Source organism: Porcisia hertigi, chromosome 35 (assembly GCF_017918235.1).
Source record: "Porcisia hertigi strain C119 chromosome 35, whole genome shotgun sequence".
Lineage (NCBI taxonomy): Eukaryota > Euglenozoa > Kinetoplastea > Trypanosomatida > Trypanosomatidae > Porcisia > Porcisia hertigi.
In genome coordinates, this window is record NC_090594.1 from 1,676,508 (window position 1) to 1,699,476 (window position 22,969).

Here is a 22,969-nt window from a genome sequence, read left to right on the forward strand (position 1 = left end):
CATCATCCTCCTCGTCACACATCATCATCGCGACTCAATGAAGAGAGGAAGGAGGTCGTAGCGAGTCGAACTGGGGTAAAAAAAAAAAAGAGGGCCTGTCTTCGTCATGAATTGTGTGTGTGTGGGAGGGGGGGGGGGAGACGGAGGGGCGGGGTTGTGGTGATTGTGTACCATCATGCAGCCATACAATTTTTTTACGTTTCTGTGGGTGTTTTTCAAGCAGACTCGGGACGTCTGTCCGACTGCACAGTATCGACAACAGGTGCCCGGTCTAGTTCTGCTCTCTTAGTTGTTGTTGTTGTTGTTCGTTGTCTCTTGACCACCGCTTGTTTTCTTCACCGAATTCTGCACGGGGTTCCCCATGCCTTTTTTGTTTTTAGTTTCACCGGCAATGAGCGAGGATGACCGTGTCTAGAGGAGGCGAAGCGTGGGTGTACTCAGACTCGCTGATTTCCCGCTCTAGGGAGGAGGTTCCCTTTCTATTTTTTTTTTGCTTTGCTTCTGTGCGATGACGTCATCTCTGTGGATCTACGCCGCCACTTAACGGGCGTCTCCTACCAAATAAAAAGGAAGCCAATCTAAATAAGACCGACAAAAGCTTAATAGCTCTTTGGCGCAGGTAGTGAAGTGTGTACGCAGAACAAAAAGGCTCACGCCCCCCCCCCCCCAAAAAAAAAACACACACACACGAGGTGTATATGTCCTGACTCTCCAACCGGGGAGGTGTGTGCCACCATTGAGACGGACATCACAACTATGTTTATGCCAATACCTTTTTTTTCCTTGGTGTTGCCAAGACTGGCAGGGGATCAAAAACGGTGAAGCAGCACAGTAGCCGCTCACAAAATCATGTCCAATACAATCGAAAGCTGCTGACCCCCCCGCGTCCGCCTTTTGCGTTCAGCGTGTGTGCGGTCTCCTGTCCTTTTTCCTACCTCAACACGCGCTCTTCCTTTGCTTTTTTTTCTTCCCCTTCTGTGCCTTCTATGACCCCATTGATCTGACTGCGTTACTCCGTCGTGTGCGAATGTGCATGTTCGCTGACCGAATCTGCAGTTCAACTAGAAAGTGGGAAGAAAACATATATAACCCCGGGGAGGGTATCGATACTCTTTCTTTGTCCTCTTCTCCGTGTTGCTGATCTAACGCAAGCTACAGCTTACATATTTGCAGCAAGGCCCTCTCTAAAGCTGCGATCGACGTCAGGGTTTCTTTCGACCTCAACACTGAAGCGGTGCACGGGGGGAGTAAAAACAATTCAAACACACGGAAGCTGCACGTCTGCGCGCAAGTTCCAGCACTAGAGAGAACAACAACCCCCTCCACTCCCCCCCTCCCAACGCACCCACGTGCTTCCCCTCCCCCCCCCCCCACATGCACATACGCATACAGAGAGGTTAGGAAAAAGCAAAGAGGCATAAACACCATAATTTACTGCTGCGCGACAGGCTTTACACATTCATTACGGCCTTCCATCCCCTTCCCCCCTTCTACATCACCCAGACGTGCACCCACACAGACCCTGACCCACCCCTTCCATATATTACATCTACGCGAGTGGCTTGTGTCCTCTGTGTGCGCACGTACTTACTTGGCTCCCTCCTTTCCCTTTCCCCTGCCTGCCCGCTTTTTCCACCTCTAAGGGCCCCCTCGTTTATTGCCATTGCTACTATTGCTACTGTTTTTTTAAATAGTTTTTTCCAGTGACCCACCCTCTTCAAATCGACCTCCTTTTTGTGCTTTATTATCGCGTTTTCCGTGACTTCTTTTTTTTTTCTGTTCTTTGGTTCCTTCTCCCCCCTCTCAAAAGTGTGCACGCCTCTCTCTCTGTGTGTGTGTGCCGTCTCACACTCCGGTGCTGGTACTTTCATAAGCTTGTGCCCCCCCCCTCCCCTCCCCTCCCCTCCTCCTCCAACTGTTTCACTAGTTGCACAACTCTTTGTCCACTGTTTCATACGTCTCTCTCCCCCCTCACACCTCCCCCCTCTCTCTCCTTTCTGTGGGTCGTCACCACGCCAACTGTGTCTGGAAACACAGGCGCGATGTTGAGCTCCTTCCAGCTAAGGTCGTACCGTACGCTGGAGGGCGGTGCTCAGCGTCAGGCACATGACATGTTGCGACACTCGGTGGAACGGCTGTGGTACCCCTTCACACAGGGTCGCCGAGGAGCAGACCTCGATAAATACCGCTTTTGTGAGAATTTGGCTGGTATTTGTTGCCCAGGCAACACGTTCACCTGTCAGGTAAACGGACATATCGGTGGCACACGTGTGCTGGAGGATTTTTTTGCTACGTTACTGAGTGGGTTTGATATTATTCACGCGTCTGTGGAGAGCCCACATGAAAAAACGCCGCCGACACCGGCTGACTTGTGCAACTACACGGGCTACTACGTGCTGGCTCATACTCGGACTTTTCTGGGGTGGAAGCCGACGCCGACGTCGTTGCGCGCCGCGGACCCCCACCCCATGCGTCTTGAGACGGTTGCCCATGACAGAACTGAGCCGGGCCTCAGCAACACACCTGCCGATGCGACCTTGCACTCCCCATCTCTTTTAAATGAACTTAAAGGCGCTGGGAACAGAGCCGCGACTAAGGCGCTTGACAATGAACTCAACGCGACAGCAGTGCACTCGAACACAGCGTCAAATGTCTACACCCTCGTCGTACCGTTCACCACGCATGTGGAGGGTCTGGTTGGTCACGGCTGCCTTTCGCATCTGGTGTTGCGGACACCCGTGATGGAGATTCTGCGTACCCGTACCGAATGCCCAGAGGTAGTTCAAAAGTGTCTTGAAAGCAGCGATGCTCTTCGAATGTTTGCGATGCTGCGTCGTGCAGGTGTGAGGCCCGAGCTCATCACTGCCAATACCCTCTTGAGTGCTTCAAAGCAAAACGAAGCGTGGTCGTCGGCCCTGGGCATCCTTTAGGGTTGAAAAGAAGAAAATGTGGAGAGGCGCACGTGCCGTCTCCCGAGAACTCATTATTTCAATGGGGAAAAGAGGACAAGGCAAACGGGACGTTTTTTTTTTCCAGCCGAAGATATTTTAACGTGGCTCTGCGGGGGGAGAGGGAAGGAGGCACAGAGATCAAAGTAATGTACTTGTAGGAGCATGTGAAATCTAGCGCTGGTAGACATTTCCCTGTTATCCCATCCGATATGTGCAGAACAAATGAGACCGCGGAACGCGACCCACCTTTTTTTATATACGCCACGAGAGGGAGAGAGAGGAACTGCATCGCGATTGGTTGGTGGCTCACAGTGTTCCTTGGTCCTCTTTTATAGACGTGGTACATAAAGCCCGCCTGTAATATCTAGGGTATGTGTGTGTAGCCCATGCCTGTGTGTGTGGGGGGCCTGCGAGCATATGATTCTGTGATGAAAGACTTTTTGCTTTTTTTTTGCCGTTTCGGGTCCAGATGGAGCCAAGACAAACACAGGGGCCACTTGGCCTGTCCCCTTTTTGTCCCATTTTCCCGGCGCCATTCCTTTGTTTTTTTCCGATATGGGGTTCCCATCCCCCCCCCCCCCCCCCCCCACACACACACACACCACGTGCTGCACTTTACCCCTAGCTCGTCAAATACGTGGGCGCAGTGCAGTCTCTGCTTGTTTTCTTTCTGATGGCACACCAACTTTCTTTTTTCCATCCCCTTCCCCCCCTCCTGTGTCGCAGCGCCTCTCCTCTTCTACCTGTAGCGCAGTGCGTCTCTTCTATTTTCGCTGAGCCTCTCGTCTTGGATGGTCTCTATAGTCGTTGATTTTTGCTTATGTTGTATGTTCGATTTTTATTATTTTGTTTCGTGTCGACAATTCGCGTTGATATTTATATTTTTATATATTTTTATATTTATTTATATTTGTTTCTGCTTTTGCTTTTTATGTTCGCTCAAAGGCCTGTCTTCCTTCTTTGTTTACCCATTCAAACGCTTTTTTCCGTTTGTTTGTTTTTTCCGTCTCTCTGTTGTGCGTGTTATCTACTACACCTGCAATTTGTAATTCGTGCTTTTTTTTCTTTTCATCTCCTGCCCCGCTATTTGTTGTTGTTGGCTTGCTAGCTTTGTCTGATGCTTCTTTCGATGTAGACACACTGAAGATTGTGAAGTACGCTGTTGTCCTCAGCAGCTCCTCTCTCTCCCAGGTAACAACAGCACATCTACGCTCACGCATACATATACAGTAGGGAGGCGAAAAAGAAGAAGTCCGCTTGAGCCCTCACGTCAGTTCTCCGTATTCCCCCCCTCTCGTTGTTGTCCGTTTGTGTGTTTTTTCTTTATCCACTCCTGCTCTTCTTCCCCCCCCCTCCTCCTCCCCCTCTTTCCCTCCTCCCATATATATCGAAGGGGGTTTTCTACAGGGCGGGGCTCTTGAACAAGACGACTTAAAGTCACAGTACTCTTTTTCATTTTTATGTTTAGTCACTCCTCCCTCCCTTTTTATTTTTTTTTTTGGGGGGGCGCTCCTCCGCTGTTTATCGATGTCCAATGCGATAAACAAAAAAATTTAAAGCGCTGGTCGGGTATTTGCAGGATTCTTCTTGAATCGTCTCTTCACGTTTGTTTCACCCTGCTGAGCTTTCTCAGCAGTTAGCAGTGACGTGATCCGCTTTCCGAGCAGTCAGAAATATGATGATGAGCCTTTTGGCTGTGCATTGCCATCTTTTCCACTCCCATTTATAAGAGTCCCCCCCTTCCCCCCCCCCCTCACGCTCGGCAACGAAGTCGCCCACACGTGCACACACAAACAGAGAAGCATCCGCGGATGCAGTGGGTCTGGCATGGTTCAAAGAAGGCGGAAAGGTGAAGCAGTAAGCAAAAGCAATTTTGAAGACAAAAGGAAGATGAGAATGAACATCACGCACCGCGTCGAACAAGAACGTGACGACATCACTTGGGTGCTCGTCGCCTGCCCCGTGAACTGCAAAGGAAACCGCACTTTTTCTTCTTACACAGACGCACCGTTTTCTCTTCGATATAAATGGACAACGTTCCAAAAAAAAAATGTTTGTACCGCCTGAAATAAACTGTAAAGAAGACCGCAGGCGCGATTCAAGCACCAAACACGTCAGTCTCACTTGAAACATTCTACGGCAATACAAGGATTATCTGTGTGCGTCCTTTTTTAACACCCGAGAAAAAATATATATGTGTCACAAAGACTCATCAAGAGACGGGGGAAGGGGGGGGGGCGAATCAGACAACAGATGCAGGAGTAAAGTAGCTCGGCTGTCAACGCTAATAGTGTGGATTGTTTGCATGTGTGTGTGTGTGTGTTTCTCCCTGCCCTGCTCTCGGTCTCATCTTTGTCACCCTACATGAGATATTCTTGTCCTGGCGTGCTCTCTGTGTGTGTATGCGCGTCTCTTCCCTTGATGTGTTTGGTCAGCATGCTGTGGTGCAAGTCTGAGGTGCTTGGGGAGGACTACAGACTTATTCGAAATGAAGAAAAAAGGGGCTCAACAGCGTTGCACCGTAACCGTCTCGTGGGGCCGGGAGAGGACACACTACCGCAAGTCGCCGCGACAATACTGAGGCTCCTTTGCCGCTACACCCCTCTTCATCTTTTCCTCCCCCTTTTTCTTCTTTTTTTGTCCAGCTGTCTCCCCCGAATTCGGGGAGTACGAGCGAGGATGGGGTTTAGTCATGCACATCGCCATGCACACCTGTGCTTTTTTTTTTCTCAACTTCTCTTCGTGAAACTTGCCCTGCCCCTCTACGAGCACGTGAATGTTTACCTAGCTTATTTCACCTCCTGCTTCTCCACCCTGTGCATTTTTCAGGTTATATTTTCTCCAGCGTCTCTTCACTTCATTCGATTAAAAAGTGGTGCGAAGATAGCTGGTACGGGGTTTTTCTCTCATCTTTTCCTTTCTTTTCCCCGCCCGTGCTTGCACCCCTCCACCACTAGCCTCTGGTCAAAGGCCACACATATCCCTCCACGTCTTGCTCCCACGCACTCAAAAAGTATATTCGCGACTGTGTGTTTGTGTGTATGCGCGCTCTACGTCGAGTGTATTTGGATGGTCCTTTTTTTGTTTCCCTCGAGGAGGGGAGGCGTCGTGGCAGGGGTGAATTCAAGACACCACAAAGAACAGTGCAGGGAAGAGAAAACCCTTTTTTTTTCAATGGCTTTTCGTTCTCTCCGCGCTGAGATCTGGGACTCATGTAGGTACGCTAATCGATCATTGCACGCGGATGTACAAGCATCAAAAGAAATCTGAATGATACTCGATAGCCAATACACTGCATGAGCGGCGTTCTGTAAGCCAGCGTTTTCTCAGCTATTATCTTGTTGCCTTTTTTCACTCTCCCCTCCCCTCCCCTCCTCCCCCACCACATCGCGTGAGCGCCCTTTTCTGTACAGACAATGGTGTGTGCACTTTTCATTTCCTTTTCTCCGTTTTACTTTTCCTCTGATTTGTTCATGGGAGTATGATGGTCTCGTGTGTGTGTATGCGTGTGTGTGTGTGTGTGTGTGCTTGCAGCCTCTGGTCTCCCCGCTAGTGGAACAAAGCCGTGATTGGTTTGTGAAGAAGAGAACATGTAGTGGAGAAAACACATCTCGCCCTATCACATGCCGTCGTCCTGATTTTCTTATAGATGTGTGCTAACAACTAAAAAAATCGCACGGCACGCTTTCTGTCCTCACACCATGGTTGTGGTGGTGGTGGTGGCTGTGGTGGTGGGGGTATTTTCCTGATGGTTTATACCATTTGCCAGGACTTTTTTTCTTTTTGTTAACATTCACTTCAACAGCGCTAGCTGATCTCCGTGAAACGCAGAGAAATGAGAAGTAGGAACGGGCTGCATCAGCTAACAGCAGGCTCTGCATGGTCGCATACCAAAACACACACACACACACACACTCATATCCAGAGTGGCGTGACGTGCTTGTGATTCTATTTTTTTTTCCTTCTCTTTGTTCACGTTGATGCTCCCCGACCCTCTTTGTCGTCCCGCGACAAAACGGTATCCTGTGGTCTACGCTGCACACCATCGAGGAGACCAGCGAGAGCATTGACAGACCCCCCTCCCCCACCTCCCCACCCCCTTTTTCGAGCAAAATATTCAGAACAAATAGATTTCGCATGCGCATGCTCCCATTCACATCTCGCCTCTTTTTTTCCCATTGTTCGACTTTAGTTTTTTGTTTTTTTCTTGGGGGTTTTCTTCTTGTTTTTCATATCCATCTCTTTATCTCCAAAGCCCATGGGCACGCTTCTCCTCCACTGGCTAGGCTGTCTTTTTTATTCTCCTCGTGTGTCTTGGGTTTCTTTTAAAGCCACATCGCACACACACACACACACACACACAGGCGCGCGTGCGCCCCGAAGCCCAATCTATATATACAGCCTAACGTTACAGTTGCGATGAGGGTACATCGAACATCTAACTCAAGTGGTCGACATACGCAGAGCGACAGCACCGCGACTACGTATACACCTATTTGGAGAGAGAGAAGGGAAGGAGGGAAGAGTCTACTTGTCTCCAATGTTAATCAAAAAGCAAAAAAAAAGAGAATTCAGGTGTGCTGAAATGCACCACCGAGGTGTGAGCTGCAGTTTATCCGCTGGCACCATGAATGACAGCTTCTCTCTCTTTTGTGTTCTCAACGCAGAAGCACAGGGGTGGGTGGTGGATAGGGATGAAGAGCCGCGTGACAAGGTGTTTGCCTCCTATGCACTTGCTGCTGCGCGAGGGCTTTTCGAGCTCTAATCGAAAAAAAAAATGGTGTCACACTTTTCGTCACTTCCCCAGGAAGACCACGCAGCTGTTCTCTCTTCCTGAGCTGGTGTAGCAATTCCACTTCTTTCACACATCTCCGTTCTCTGTGCGTTTTTCACTGCTCTCGGTTCGTCAAGAATCACCGCGGGTGGTCTAATCGGTGACATTTGTGTTGTCTTGGGCCCCCGCAATTTCCCATTTCATTACGAGGGGTTTTGCCACGCGTAGTTTTTTTTCCCCCTCCCCTTTTCAAGGCAGGAAGGGCGCGAAAGGAGGGACAGAGACGCAGATGAGAGGCGTTCTCCCGCTTCCACCTCTTCTGTACGCAGACTCGGTATCTCAACCTCCCACATAGTAGGGTTTATGACCCCCCCCTTTTTCCCTCCCCCTCCCCCCTCTGAAGGTAGTCTTTTTTTTTTCCGCGTCTCCACATCCTTCGGGTTCCCTCAGCGTTCGTGGCTGGGAATCGTCTCTTCATCATGTCTGCGGGTATGAGGGGTGTCGCGGCAGATGAGGTGGCGAAGTTCGCTGCGCTGCAAAAACAGTGGTGGGATCCAACAGGGTCACTGCGCTCTCTGCACCTCTTGAATCCTCTCCGTGTGCGCTACGTGAACGATGTTGTACGCTCGTACGGCAAGATGGGCCACAGCTCGGCTGATTCGCTGAAAAGCCTCCCCAGCAGCGTGGGACTCACGCCAGAGCATCGAGTCCTGGATGTCGGCTGCGGCGGTGGTATTCTGTCCGAGAGTTTAGCCCGTCTTGGCGGCACCGTCACTGGGATCGACGCCTGTGCCGAGTCAATCGAGGTCGCAGAAAAGCGCCGTCAGCAGATGGCAGCCAATTTCATTCCCGCTTCTCAGCCCTCCAACTGGTCCCAGCGCCTTTCATACCGACACGTCTCACTCTTCGACGTCGTGGAGCAGGAACAGCAGCAGTTCGATGTGGTGGTCGCAAGTGAAGTAATCGAGCACGTCAGCGATGCTCGCGCGTTTCTGCAGGCTCTGTGTGAAGCGACAAAGCCAGGGGGTCTTCTCCTGTTGTCTACCATGGACAAGTCGCTCAAGACAGCCATTACACACATCGGGGTGGCGGAGATGCTCACGGGTCTCGTGGAGCCGGGCACGCATGATTGGCGCAAGTTCATCCCACCAGATGATGTCACGGCGTTCACGCAACGCTTCGCGGTACGCAAGGTTGATCAACAGTATATCGTGACCTACCCAGATGTTTTCCAGTCCATTGCCTCGCGTGACTTTCAGGTAAATTTTTGTCTTTCGACGAGCTTGAACACGGGGCATTACTTCTGGACTGGTCTCAAGTCCCCTCAGACGGCAGATTAAGCGGGACCCACGCCTACTGGGGTGTGATGCACGCCATGATACATTTGGAGAACTAGCAAAGTGGGCGTTACTGCGGTTTCCTGCACGGAGTGCACAGATGAAACTGGAGCCTCTTGGTGACACGCAAAGGTTTCTCTTTCCCCAGAGTTGGAGTGTCTGTGCGTGTGGTGAAGTACATACATGATCGGCATGTCTTTCTCGGGTATTCTTACAGTGGACGCCTAAGCCCTATTGCGAAGTGCATGTTTTCTTTTTTTTGCCCACCCCATCCCCTTTATGTGCGAACGAGCTCCGTAGCAAGTGAAGGGTGAGACGTGCTCTCTCCCCCCTCCACACACGCACAAAAAAAAGGAACTGACAAGCAATGCAAACAGAGAAGAAGTGTTGGTGCTGTCCTGCTATCCTGCTGCCTGGCTCTCTTCTATTCTGTGTACATTCAAGGTCCTGCTTCCGTCTTGATATGCATCAGCATTCGAACTTTTATTCTCAACTGTTTACCCTGTAATAACTCGTTTTCGTTGTTGTTTTTCGGGGGTGGGTGAGTGAGTGGATGAGGGAACGACCACTCCCTGGCATGCACATAAACAACTCACACACGGGCGGTCAACATACTGCCCGCCATTGTCTTTTCGACACCTCTGCAGAGGAGATTGGGATCGCGCAACCATCTTTGAATGCATGTACACACACACACACACACACACTTACACACACACCTATACACACACCAGAACGCGCATATATACATAAATATAAATATATATGTATGTCCGTGTACATATCAAATCAGCGGCTTCTTTGGCTATTTCTGCAGAGTTTGGTGCACCGGAGCTTCCCACTCTTCCTTGCTAGGAAGTGGCTGAGGTGACGAGGTTCACTTCACATCACCACTACGAGCAGAAAGCATCACAGATATTTGAAGGGCCTGTTGTTACGTTTGTGGGCGTCTTCTTTTTTTTTTCCCACGCCCGCACAGTGAACCCAGTGACTCTCCCTCAAGGCTGCTTTACCTTGAAATGACCTCTAGCTCCCCGTCTCCGCCACCACAGGTGGAGGCCACGCCACCCTCTCGCGGTACTATTCGCTTTGAGGATCTCGGCGAACCCGTGCAACGCCTCTTGCGGTCTCTGAAGGGTGACGTCAGCGATGAAGACATGGCCCTGCTCGAGTACGTGTCTGTGAAGGACATGGCAAAGATCTACAGCGAAATGGCGACGGACCGTCACGCCGAGGAGATTTGGAAGGAGCTGCGTAGTGCGCTGCAGGCCCGGAAAGAAAAAATCGCGCGTCGAGAGGCTGAGCTGGTGGAAAAGCAGCGCGCACTAGAGATGGAGCAGGAGGCCGAGGCACAGCGGCTTCGACAGCAGCTGGAGGAAGAGGAGCGTGAGCGCACCGCCGCCGAGTTAGCGCGGCACCAACGACGGGAAGACCGCCGACGACGCAGAGCAGAGAAAGCCGCTGCCGCTGAAGAGGAAGCCGCTGCCGCGGCCGAAGAAGCAGCGGAGGAGGCTGCTGCCGCGGCTGAGGAGGCAGAGCGGCAGAGAAAAGCTGAAAAAAAGCGTAAGCGCCGCGAGGCTCGCGCACGTGAGCTGCAGGAAGAGCAGGACGCCCTCGCTGCTGAGCGTGCCCGGCATGAGGCGAAAAAGCAACAGAACTCTGCGAATCAACAAAAGGTGTGGACCGATTATGTGCAAAATCACCCCCTTGAGTACGGGCAGTCGGGGAGCGAGGACGGAGCGAGACAGCGGCTCCCTTCCTTCATTGAACAGAAAGAGCTGAAGCACACTCTTAACTCCCCTCCTGTTGTGTCGGAGAAGCTCCTTAGCCGCACGTACACACCGGCATGTGGAATCTGCGGCAGTCGCTTCGATAGACCGCCGCGTGAGTGGAACTGCCCTGTCTGCAATCGACGCAACGGGAGTACCGTAAAAGTCTGGCAGCCAGACAATGACAAGGGCAACTGTATGATGTGCAAGGAGCCTATCGGGCGGTGGTCGCGGCATCATTGCCGAAACTGTGGTCGGCTTGTCTGCGCCAACTGCTCTGACAAAAGGGCTATCATCGAGGTCTTGGGATACGAGACACCGGTGCGTGTGTGCTACGACTGCTTTCGACTGCGGTCGTAGAGGGACTGAGACTGGACAGAGGGGCACAGAAACAATTCGCGCCACCACAGGGGCTCACCCCATCCAATCACCTGAGTCCCCTCCCTCCCACATACACACACATCACCGTATCACCACCATGGTCGTTCTGTGTTCGGGACTTTTGGCGAGCCGCAATATTATACCCCCTTTTGTCCACCCGTATTTGCGCAAGGTCCGCCATCAAGCACGCTGGCGGAACCCCCCTTTTTCTCCTTCTTGTGCTGTCATGGGGTTTTTCTCTTCATACTCGCTGGTGCTCTCTTTGGTGACTTCGACCACCATCGTTCATCTCACCCGCATTTCATAGCTGCGGAATGTCTTCTTTCTGGGGGGAGACATCTCCGTTGATGTCCGGGGAGCGGAACGGGTTTGGAAAGTCGCCACTCGAGGTCCAACCTTTGCTGTACTGGCTATCGTGTGTTTCGGTGCGCTTTTTCCTTATCCATCCCTGAGGTGTGATGGGGTTTCAGGGAGAGGGAAGAGGAGACGACCAAACAAAAGTTGGAGTCTGCAGCGCATGGGATGAATGCCTCCTCTACGTTTTGTGTCTGCTGCTACCTGGGTGTGCGGGGTGAACCCCTGACTGCTTAGTCTCCCGGTGGGCGGTAGTGGTGGTGGTGGGGGGTGGGGAGAGGGGGTAGAGAGAAACCACGTGGCTTCCCTACTGCCTCTCTCTACTTGGACCTTGTGACCCCTCGCTGTGCATCCACAAGATGTCGCGCAGTTGTCGTCATCAGTCCAAGACGAACCGCTCAGGTCCGCCCCCCCCACACACACCTCCCCAACTTTATTCCCTGAGTTGGTTGTTCACTCTGCTCCGGAATATGCCGTCTTTGTATTTATGTGTTTTCCCTTTATGCTGAAGGCTTTGGTTTTGAATTCATCCCCCTTGGCTAATAGTAGCAATGGTCCGTCCTCTCACACTACCCCACCTTGTTTTTTTCTTTTTGCCATAATATGTGGATGTCTCCTGATGGTGGTGTACGTGAAGGTGGTGGCGGCATGGGGGTGTGTTCATACCTCGTTTGTTTGTTTTTTTTCCCCGTTTCACATAACGGATTGCGCTCCTGTCTGTTTCGCTTCGCTTGAAAACACGCATTTATATCTTCTCCCTGGAGTTACATCACTTCCCCGTCCTGCAATTTGTTGCCCAAAACAAAACGCTCAGCTGGTGGAAAGCACAATGCGGAGGAGGAATCGTGTGTGTGTGTGTGTACATTACAGGCATAAGGCGCCCTTTTCATGGGGGCAGCGTGCCCGAAATTTCTCACAAAATGGAAGCACACAAGTATTGGTAGGTCGCGCCTGCTTTGGCTGCAGTGAGCATGGCAGCGCATCGGCTGTTATTCAGCTGGATCACATCTAGGTGCGCCGTTTAGAAAAAAGAGAGAGGCGCACAAGTGCGTAAAATCCACACAAACCCCCATCCAACATGCCGACTATGACTTTGATGAACGCTGTTCTGGGATCTGCTGCTCTCTCGATTTTTTTGTTTTTTTTGGGGGGGGACTTCTCTTGTGATCGTCGCTGCGAACGATCTCGAAGGATCATCCTGAATAACGTACTCATTCAGGGTTTGTGTGTGTGTGTGTTGCTTTTTCTGAGTGCTGCACATATATTCGTTTTGCCAAGTCCCATCCCACCGCTGTTCTTGTCGTCATATCTACCCCACCGTTTCACAGCCCATCACCGCCTCTATTTTTGTAGCCATGGACCAGGTTGCCGTCTCCGTCAGCTCTCTCGTCCACCGCATCGAGGAGCTTCGCCTCCCGGTGATGCCGTACACCACCTACATCAAGGCTGTTTGTATTGGTATTCCCTTTGCTGTGTTGGCACACGACACAGCCGACTACTGGCTGCCGACCAAAATTCGCGTCCCGGTCTTCTCGTGGTTCATGCGCAAGTGGCGCCAGAACCCCGAGTCGAAACAAACACACCTCCGCGTGATACGAAATCTGGTTCTATTCGCTTTTTTTGTTGTCCTTCGCATGGATAGCGCGGCGAACGAGGAGGCAGAGCCGTGCGACTACGTCTCCCAGCGCTTGACGAGCGCCTCTGGTCAACGGGCAGTGAACCAGGAGATCTACAAGTCCCGTCGGGCCGCCTTCAACGCCGCCACAGCCGTGCTCGGGGAGGAGGAAGTGAATATGGAAGGTGTGCAGCAGCAGCGCGATGCCGTGCTGCGCCGCCGCCACCTCCACGACCCAAGTTTGGCCTAAGCCACGACCACCAGCTTGTATGCTCACCAACACCAGAAGTGGGTTGGCGCGTTGATGATGGACTTGCTCTGTTTTTTTCTTCCCCCATGCCGGTGCCCCTGAGAAGACGTCCCCCCTGGTTTGGCTTCCGTTCATTTGCTCTCGTGCGGGGTGGTATATAAGCTGTGAGAGGAGGAGGGAGGAGATGATGGGAGGGGACTGAGGGAGCACGAGAAGCGCTCATCGGATCGCTCTGCTTCTCCCCCCCCCCCTCTCCCGACCCTACGAAGTTTGCTTGTCCTTCCTATCCTCTGGAGTTGGCCTGTTTCACGGCAACATCCCAGATGCCAGCTCGACAGAGTCATCACCGATGTGGCGTTTCCTCTGCATAACGTATGCGACGCCTTTGACCCCCCCCCCCCTTCCCACACCTGGGTACGGCTCAGGCGCTCAGACTCTACAGGTCCGTGCTCCCATCCAGCGGTGTTTAAGGGCAAAAGCAACGCACCCGCTGTTGGCTGGGTGACCGTTGGTTCATTTGTTTTCCCATGCTAAGCTGGAACCTAAGTTGTTGTGGCTGAGAGAAGGGCCTGTTCCGTGTCTAATCTCCCCAGTCTCTCCGTTGTTGTCACTGTTGTTCGTCTGACCCTCGTGTGTGTGTGTGTGTGTGTGTTGTTTTATTGTTTTTTTTGCCTCTTAGTGGCTTTTGTGAGAATTCTTTCCAAGTGATAAACTTGACCACTACTACCACACAGATAATCAAAAACAAATAGAGATGTTGTTGCGTGGATTAACGGAGCGCAGCGGTGGACATCATCGAGGCTTCCACACGGTTTGCTCGTTTTTCTGCATCAGCCCTCCAAACAAAAGTTTTCGAATGTGTCCCGATGCGTGCGTGTACGAGCTGGTTGAGGGGGGGGAGGGGTTCCTGTTGCACCGCGGCGAGGAGGCCAGACGTCTGTCTGGTGCTGTCTCTCATTTTGGAAATCTGCGCAAGGGTGCACATGTACACGATATCACGGCGCCGCATTGCTTTCCTTGCTGCGCTGCAACACAGTGTTGGGACGTGTTCTGCGGGTCCATGACAGCGGGGCCGCAGATCGCTTGGTGGCTACTCCTTTCTTTTGTCTTTTCCCCTTTTCTGCTTTAACCCCCCCCCCCTCCCCTCCCCCCCCCTCCCACAAATCAATAAAAACATCAGCCGTCAAAAGGGGGGTGAGCTCAACCCCACAACACAAGGAACCCCTTCTCCTGGCTCTGGCCTATGCGTCTAGGTGTGCATGTGGCATTCTGTCATCTCCGTCGGTGCCTTCCTGTACTCTTCCCACAGGCTTGAAGTAACGAGTTCGCAAAGGGTGCACGCTACTGGCTCCTGCTGTAGCGCTGGACCTTCTTGCTACACATACACACACACACCTTCCCGCCGTCCTCCTCAAGTCCACGGCGACTGTGGAGACGCGTTACTATCATCCTAAAACGACCCCAGAGGGCAACATACAAGGAACAATAGCACACACACACACACAACTATACTAATTCAAAGCACCCATAGAGAAATCATCTTTTCCCCTCCTCTTTTGTTTTCCTGGTGTGCATCGGGAACCGCCCCTGTTTTGTCTGTCCATGCTGTTCCTGTTGACTGTCACGCCCTGCACAGTTTTATTGTTTTTTTCTTTTTGTTGTTCGTGTGTCTGCGTGTGTGTGTGTTGTGTCTGAGCGTTTCTCTTCTCATAGATTTACCCAGTTTCGCGTGCTCGTGTTACCGTCATCGTTATCATTTGCGTTCTACTTGCCTCGCCGCGTGCAAACCAAGCAACTGTAGGGTCGCACAGGTGTGTGTTCGCGTCGCGTTCGTGGTGGAACGCACAGACACGGTCACGAGAAGCAACGCAGCTATAGAACTGAGGGACAACGATTCTCACTAGATTATCTTTTGAGTGTACGCACTCCCTCTTTTTTTTTCGCGCGTGTGTGGTTGCCCTTTCCCCGGCTGTGATTCGTCTTTTGCCCCCCTTCTCCCCCCCCCCCCTCTTGACTCCAATCTGGAAAGGGGGAGAAACACACAAGGAAGAAACTGCTTGCACACGCGCACAGACACGTCGAACACAGAGATGATCAACAGCTATCACCAAAATAGTAGTGTGCTGAGCACAGAGGATGCCAGCAGCTCAGCCATGCTTTGTCATCCCCAAATAGAGGAACGATTTCAACACGCGCAGCACCAACGGCAAGAGCAGCAGCCGCAGCAATCAAAGCTACCCTATAGACACGAACGCCCCCAAGAGACGCTGCCGTCGTCATCCAGAAGGCGGCAGGACACCGTCGCGGGGTATAGGTTGCGACGCGACGGCAGGAGCGGTGTGGCCTTCTCTGAGCGAGACGAAGGCGACGCAGCACCTATGCACCGCGCGGGGGAGGTGGATGGCGGTCTGGCACCGTCAGCTGCCATATGTACAACGCGCACCGGCATTTCCGCGTTGGAGTCGTCAAAGTCCTTGGCTGAACAGCCACAGGCCCTCTTAGAAACAACAGTGATGGTGTTGACAAAAATAGCCCCGCACGATGCGCAGTTGCGACCGCTTGGCGTGTACGTGCGCACTGGCCGCGGTGGTTCAAATGGCGTAACGCGCGTCATACTTGCGCGACTGACGGACCCAAGTGATCCTTTCTTCTTGTTTGAGCTGGAGCTTCTCGAGGACGACTACAGCGCCTTCAAGCAGCGCCTGGAGCTTCTGGTGGACTTCAACGGCTTTCCGCACTATCTGGTCGGCATGCTGCGCGAGATCGCTGAGGGCACCTCCGCCTATGCGCTTTCGTTCGTGCTGGGCACTGCCTCAGCAGCTGACACGAATCGAGGGACGTTGCGAGTCCTGGAGACGACAGACTTCAAGACCGTGGAGCACATTTCACTTGTGCTGTTGCGACAAGGAGATGCCGGCCTAAAGCGGTACCTTGCGGAGCGTTTTCAACATTACGAGCAGTCGTTTCGTGCCTCGGAGGCTTCCCGAGCCGCCATCACAGCGGAGCTGCAGAAAAAAATAGACCATTTGCACGAAACGAGCAATGACCTGCATGCCAGCCTGCGCAAGGCCGAGGAAGATATGCGGTTCATGTCGATGGACGCAGAGAAGGAGCAGCTGGCGACGCTGAATCGCCTGCGCGATCACCACACGAAGGAAATGAGCGACATTCGCGAATCATTTGACAAAAAGGTTGAGCAGCTTTCATACGCACTGGAGGAGAAGTCGCGTCAGCTGCGCGACACAACCAACGAGAAGGATATCGCCTTAGCAGAGGCACGCGCTCACGTCGCAGATCTGGAGGCCACTGTCACCTCGCTCCAGTCACAGCTGCGCAGTGCACAAGACTTGGCAGGTGTCCAAGCCAAAGAGGTTGCCACATTGCGGGAGATGAACGACGAGCTGGCTAATTTCAAAGCAGAGGCAGCCAAGGCGATGTCCGAGAACGAACTAAACTACGTCACGCTAACAGAGCGACTCCGCGGCACGAGCACGGCCCTGCAGAGCAGAGAAGAAAAGGTCGCTGCGCTGCAAGCACACTACGAGAAGCAGGATGAGTACATCCGTATTTTGGCTGAGCAGAACAAACAGCAAGCAGACCGTGTCCGCGAGGGGGAGAAGAATCTCGACAAGGCCCATCACATCATCGCAAATCAACTACAGGCAATAAAGAACGCAAAGGACCGCTACCGCATCGCCATGGACCAGCTGCGGAGCCAAGAAGCGCTTCTTCACGAGCGCGATAGTACCGCCCGCCGCCAGCAGGAGGAACTGTCGACGGCAACGGAGCGTGTCCAGGAGCTGCTGCGCAAGAACAACGACCTCCGTGAGCAGCTGGAGACGTCGAACAACGCACGTGAACAGCTGGTGCAGGAAGTGAAGCTGAGTCAACAGGCTCTTCTGCGCCTACAACAGACGACCAGCATCAACGGACGACATTGGAGCGTACTGAGCTCGGCATATCAATCCAGAGAGGGTGCTCCCGGTGGTGCGCCGGCCCCGAGTACCACAGGGGGTGTGGGCACGGCTGACTTGATGCGTGAGTTCGGCGCAAACGCCCAAGTGTTGAGCCAGCCAGGGTACCGTAGCATCAGTGCCACCTCGCGTGGCAATCTCTATCGCATCACCAACCCGGGAACGTCTGGGCGTGTCTCACCGGCAAACGGGCTGCCGACTTTCCCTACCGTTCCTGCAGGTGTAGGCGCGGCTGTGGCGCAACGCCCCTCTCTGTTTGCAACAAAGGCGGCGTCTCCGTCTCAAGCACACAGCAGCCAGGAGCGAGCGGGCAGCGCTGAGACAGTCGGCCTGACTGAGCCGCATGGCCGTGGTAGCACGTCGTCACTGAACAAGACAGAGCCAACCAAGGGCGCGGCGGCTATTTCATCTGCGCAGTCTCTCCTAAAATCTCTCCCCGTAGAGAATCAATCCTTGCAAGCAGGTCGTTCATCATTCCATAACTTGGCAGTGAAGTCGTTCTTTGGTGGAGATGACTCATCCCAACGTGCGACGGTGGCTGCAGGTGCAGCACAAGAAAGTGCCTACTTTTAGGCATCACCTCATGATCTCCGCAAGAGAGCAGGGCAGGAGTATGCACAAGGAAAGACAGGTGAAAGGACCATGGTGGAAGTGGGGAAAGGCGCACCCACAGGCGCACGCATTCAATTCTCAGGAAGCGCTTCGAATAGAGGGGGGGGGGGGGGCTGGCTCTGATCTCGGGGTCGCTGCTTCGGCCTCGTCTTTCCCCGTCCTCAGAAAGCGGTGAGATATGCTGTCCATGAGATAGTCATTCTCTCCCTTGAGCATTACCCTGTGCTGTTTGTTTTTTGAGTGTGTGTGTGTGTGTTTGAGGGGCGGGGGGGGGGGCACTTTCCCGCCATCGACGCTCCTGATTCCTGTGTATAGTTAGCGAATAGAGTGTACTGAGCGTGCATAAGGTTTATGTGGTCTCCCTCCTCCTCCTCCCCTCTCTCTGCAACACGTTGAAGTCCCTCATGAAGCAAAGAAAGAATGAAATATGGGAAAGAGGGGGGAAAAAGAAAAAAAACTCTGCCTACTATCATGGACGGTCAGTATACAAACAAGTACAGGAAGCAACAGGGGTGGAGAGGTTCCCGTAGGTGGCGGGGCGGGAAGGACTTCTCTTATTCTTGGTGGTTCGCTGTCGACCTCCCGAGTTTCCACCGCTTCTCGTATAAACGACGAACTGTAGCCCTTGTGCCATTGGGTCAAAATCTATGAATAATTTACCCCAGGTGTGACTCGAAAAGCAACAAAAAAGGGAGAGGGTGTTATTGAGCTACGCATTTGCTGCCATCTGCACACCATCTAACATTTCTTCTCGACACGAGGGTATACTGCCCCTCCTTCCTTTTTTTCTATTGCCTACCTCACCGTCCATACGTTTCCTCTATGTTTTTTTTTCCCACCGCCACACTTTGCCGCACACCCCTTTCTCCCCTCAAGATGAATGAACAAGGCAACACCACCGCCATCCCAGCAGTAGTTCTCAGCCCCAACTGCACTGATATTTCATCACGATCGACCAAGGTGCTGGTTCTCCCATCTTCTGCAGGGTGACCGCGTATGCGTATGTGTGTGTGTACTATTTCCAACCTTTCCCGAACCCACTCACGTGTACTAGTCGCTGCCGGTGAAGTGCGCTTATGTCGTGTCCCTCGTTGCTGGAGATGACCTTTCAGGGAATTCATGCTCTCCGGTAAACAAGGGAAAGAGAGCGGCACAGACCTTGTCGCGAATTTTTCTCCTGCCTCACTTCGTTCTTTGCCGTTGTGCAGTAGTCATTGTCTTTCGAACGCATCCCTCGTCTCACCGGTGAAAAGCACGCTTCTTCCGCACGGTGTACCCCGAGAGAAAACGGAGGGAAGAGGAAAGAGGAGGGCTACACTCTACCACCTTTTGAGACCGCGCCGTCTCCAGCACTGCTCTCTGCGTCACAGGTATGCCGGAAGTGGGCGTTTCAATAGAGCAAGCATCGATGTATAGGACGGGAAAGAGGTACTGAACAACATGCAGTTATCCCCCATTTCCCCTCCCTCCCTCCCTCCCTCCACTTCCTCGGTTTTATTTCCTTCGTGGAGAGGGGAAAGGACACTCTCGGCACGCTCCTCCCCCGTAGAGCCTCTCTGACTTCCCCCTCCTCCTTTTTCGCTCCGGCGTGGGCCAGCACCTGCGCATTTTTTTTTGCCTTTCCACGCACGAAAATATACCGCGGCGGACGGCCCCCTCGCATTTTTAGCACACTCCCCCCCTTTTTTTTCACCCCAGCGTCGTGCTTTTCTTTGCGCTCGGTATCCTTTTGTTTTTTTTTCATCTCAATCCTTTGACACCCCATCACCACTGCACACCCCTCTCAGTGCTCAGGGCGTTTGGATTGGAGGTTGTCGCTTAAGCCCCCTCGACAGTTGAGAGCACAGCATGGGATGGCCTATAGTGCTATAGTCACTGATAGTTTTCCCCCTTTTTTTACTAGTTGGCACCTCTTTTCTCATGAGTGCTGCAAAGAACCACAGTACGCTGCTTCTCTTTCGCAGGCTTCAGCTGCTCTGCCTTCATGATATGCCCCCCCCCCCTTGGTGTGCTTTGTGTATCCCCTGTGGTACTTGTATGCCCTCCGTATCCCATATTTGTGCATGTGTGATGTGCTCGCGTATCGATCGCCCCTTTTTTTGAGTGAAGCATTTTCGCCTATTCTGCTCGCCTTCTGTTTGTTTTTTCTCTCTTTCTTAGCTTTGTGGTCCACATGCTCGCGTCGTGGGGGGGGGGGGGCGGAGAGGGATGCCAAGGGATTGGGTACACGCTGTGTAGGAAAGCAAGGATCCTGCAGCCCCTGCCCCCTGGGCACGCTGTCTACGGACAAGTCTCCGCTGGCGCCGTGCCACAGAGATGTGCAGTCGTGACGGCGTTTGCACCCATCCACTGCCAAACGTGCTGAGGGTACTACCACTCTGCGCTCAGGCCAATTTCTTCGGGTCAACCTGTCTCCAGCAACGCTGTATCCAGTCTTGCCAAACGTCTGTGGATCCAGGAGGGATAAGAGCACCTCACCTTCCTGGGACTCCCTCAGAGAGAACTCCACCTTTCATGACACCCGGCGGGCAGGCTATGCAGACCCGGTCGTTGCGCGTTCACTGTTACCAGCATCACAGGAGCCAGCGCCTGCGCTTTCAAGCAGGACCCCAACTGCAACTCCCCTGCGCGAGGCATCTATTCCGCGCAGGTCCGTCTTGCACCGATCGCGCAGCACGTGTTTAGTGAAGGGGTTAAACAGGAATGCAAAGAGCCCGTTCCCCGCATGCTGTTGATGTGGCGACAGGAGAGAAGTAGGGAAGCGCGGGGGGGGGGGCTACGCGCATGCCTGATGCTATGTGTGTGGTAACCTGGACATGCTGCATATAATACATGCATATAGGTACGCGTATACGACATTTGTTTTATTTCGCATCTCCTGATCATAATCGGTGTCAGTGTTTTCGCTGTCTGTCGTCCCATCCCACCCCCTGGGACGGGGGGGGGGGGGCGGGACGCTGTACACGGAACTCCTCGACCTGTCTGTGTGCATTTTCCTGAGTTCAGGGCTATGAAGAATACAGTGGTGAGCCTGCGAGTACGTAACAAGGTATGTAGGGGAAGGGGAGGTATAATTTACTCCTATACATACACACACACACACACATTGGCATGTCGGACGCCGTCGCCGCCGCTGAAGAAGAGCAACAAGAACAACAACACCAGGCTACATGTTCTCTTCAGGAACACGAACACTGGAGAAACAACTGTCGCATTCCTCTTCACCTTTTTTGGTGTTCTCCGGCAGCGTGGGACGGCGCTCGTTTTCCGTGCAGCTTCTCTCTACTTGTGTGTCTGTTTTCTTTTTTGTTTGGCTCTGCGCGGTTTATGCTCCTTGTTGCAGATAGATACACGCTCACATTCACAGAGACACACTCCCACACGCACACACACACACACACACACCTACATACATACTCACAGACGGACAAAGGACTACCCTGCCAAGGACTTTTTTGCCGTCTTGACTGTTGGTCAGTTTATGTAGGGTTCGTCCTTGGGAGTCTGGACGCGTGGCATCATTTGTAACTGCGCATCTTTCATATGCTCTGCAGATTAGTAGGTTAGCTATTTGTATATTAGTGTAAATATATACATATTGAATTTCTCTCTCTTCTTTACCTCGTGTTGTACCGCCCGGTCACTGCCACTTCTCTCACGCAGCTTCGTCAGCTGGAGTAGTCGCGTATTATTTTTATACCAGCGATGAAAAACACTCGATTGTCCGGGTCATCAAGTCAGTTCATTCTTGGTTTTTCAGACTTCCATAATGGCTTCCTAGAGATCATCCTGCTGTACGGGTGGGTGATACTAGTTGGCAGCCTCGTACTCGCTGCGTTGGCGAAGCACTCCCTCATGTGCTGGGAGCTGCGTCAGGATAGACGGCGGCTGGAGAGTTGCAACAGCCGGCATTGTAAACTGCGCCTATCGGCGTGCAACTCGAAGTCGATAAGAGAGCCTGCAATCGGTACACAGTCTGGGGCGGCTACGAGCACAACTAACACTAAACCAACGGTCTATTCGCCCTTCAGCAAAGATCCGTACGAGGCAGGGGAGACCGCAAAGGATTCGGGTAGGTGTACCGGCAAGAGGGAAAGGGAAGACCAAGCTTCCCATCCCATGGGGCTGTTCAAAAGAAACCCACTTGACGGTGAAGTTCCACTGAAGGAAACTAATCCAACCGCGAACGCTGCGCTACGCTGTAGACGCGAGAATCAACTGGGATCGACACTTGTTGTGGATGAGAGTGACAACCAGTCGACGTCTTTGCTGATTGAAAGTGCCTCCACCACCACCTCTGACTGCTCTTTGATGATGCTGTCACCCTCGACAGCGTCAACGATCACCTCGACAACAACGCGGCTATTGAGCCGCCTGAACCTCATGTCAGCAGATACAAACCAAATCAACGATGACTGTCTCGGTGTTGGCCAGCTTAGCAACAGCAGCTCTGTGTCCTCTAGGTTGAGCAACTGCTGCCCCCACTACAGCAAAGACGTGCAGCGCTTGATTGACCAGAAGCGACAGGAAAATGTACGTGAATGGATGGAGGCGAAGCGCGCCTTGGAGTCAACCGAATCTCTGGCGATGAGCTCCTCTGGATGCATGCAGTTGTCATCACTCACTAGGCTCGATATATCAACGTAAAGAAACAAGGCAACGGCATAAGGCATCGCCTCTTGGATAAACTCGACACCACTCAAGGGGCGCCCTCCTCCCCCTCCCCCACTTTCCCGGAGAGTTGCTGTTGGCAAATGCAGCGGCACAGGCAAACGTGCAATCGGAACCGGGTGTGGCGCGCAGTCATGAAAGAAAAACAAAAGGATTTGCTCGTAGACACAACTTCAAGAGACGGCGGCCTCCTTTGTCTTTGGTTGCCGCGCTGGGTGTTGGAATGATGATGATGACTCGTACCATTGTGAGAAGAGCTCGATCGCATCTGGGGCGGAAAA

At 52.7% G+C, this 22,969-nt stretch overlaps 6 protein-coding genes across 6 annotated transcripts; all 6 read left to right on the top strand.

The window, feature by feature from the left end:
* Nucleotides 1-2,042: 2,042 nt before the first annotated feature.
* On the top strand, nt 2,043-2,930 carry JKF63_01424 (uncharacterized protein; the record flags this gene model as incomplete). Its single annotated transcript, XM_067897471.1, has 1 exon — nt 2,043-2,930. One exon carries the CDS (start codon nt 2,043-2,045, stop codon nt 2,928-2,930), a length of 888 nt encoding a protein of 295 aa, XP_067753628.1.
* A 5,274-nt stretch (nt 2,931-8,204) lies between these two features.
* On the top strand, nt 8,205-9,065 carry JKF63_01425 (uncharacterized protein; the record flags this gene model as incomplete). The annotated part of the gene is made up of 1 exon (XM_067897472.1): nt 8,205-9,065. The coding sequence occupies one exon, from the start codon at nt 8,205-8,207 to the stop codon at nt 9,063-9,065; it is 861 nt and encodes a 286-aa protein (XP_067753629.1).
* Nucleotides 9,066-10,081: 1,016 nt separating this feature from the next.
* Nucleotides 10,082-11,191, top strand: JKF63_01426 (uncharacterized protein; the record flags this gene model as incomplete). Its single annotated transcript, XM_067897473.1, has 1 exon — nt 10,082-11,191. The coding sequence occupies one exon, from the start codon at nt 10,082-10,084 to the stop codon at nt 11,189-11,191; it is 1,110 nt and encodes a 369-aa protein (XP_067753630.1).
* A 1,730-nt stretch (nt 11,192-12,921) lies between these two features.
* Nucleotides 12,922-13,431, top strand: JKF63_01427 (uncharacterized protein; the record flags this gene model as incomplete). The annotated part of the gene is made up of 1 exon (XM_067897474.1): nt 12,922-13,431. The coding sequence occupies one exon, from the start codon at nt 12,922-12,924 to the stop codon at nt 13,429-13,431; it is 510 nt and encodes a 169-aa protein (XP_067753631.1).
* Nucleotides 13,432-15,521: 2,090 nt separating this feature from the next.
* JKF63_01428 (uncharacterized protein) lies at nt 15,522-17,978 on the top strand (the record flags this gene model as incomplete). Its single annotated transcript, XM_067897475.1, has 1 exon — nt 15,522-17,978. The coding sequence occupies one exon, from the start codon at nt 15,522-15,524 to the stop codon at nt 17,976-17,978; it is 2,457 nt and encodes an 818-aa protein (XP_067753632.1).
* A 3,744-nt stretch (nt 17,979-21,722) lies between these two features.
* JKF63_01429 (uncharacterized protein) lies at nt 21,723-22,664 on the top strand (the record flags this gene model as incomplete). Its single annotated transcript, XM_067897476.1, has 1 exon — nt 21,723-22,664. The coding sequence occupies one exon, from the start codon at nt 21,723-21,725 to the stop codon at nt 22,662-22,664; it is 942 nt and encodes a 313-aa protein (XP_067753633.1).
* Between the last annotated feature and the right edge of the window lie 305 nt (nt 22,665-22,969).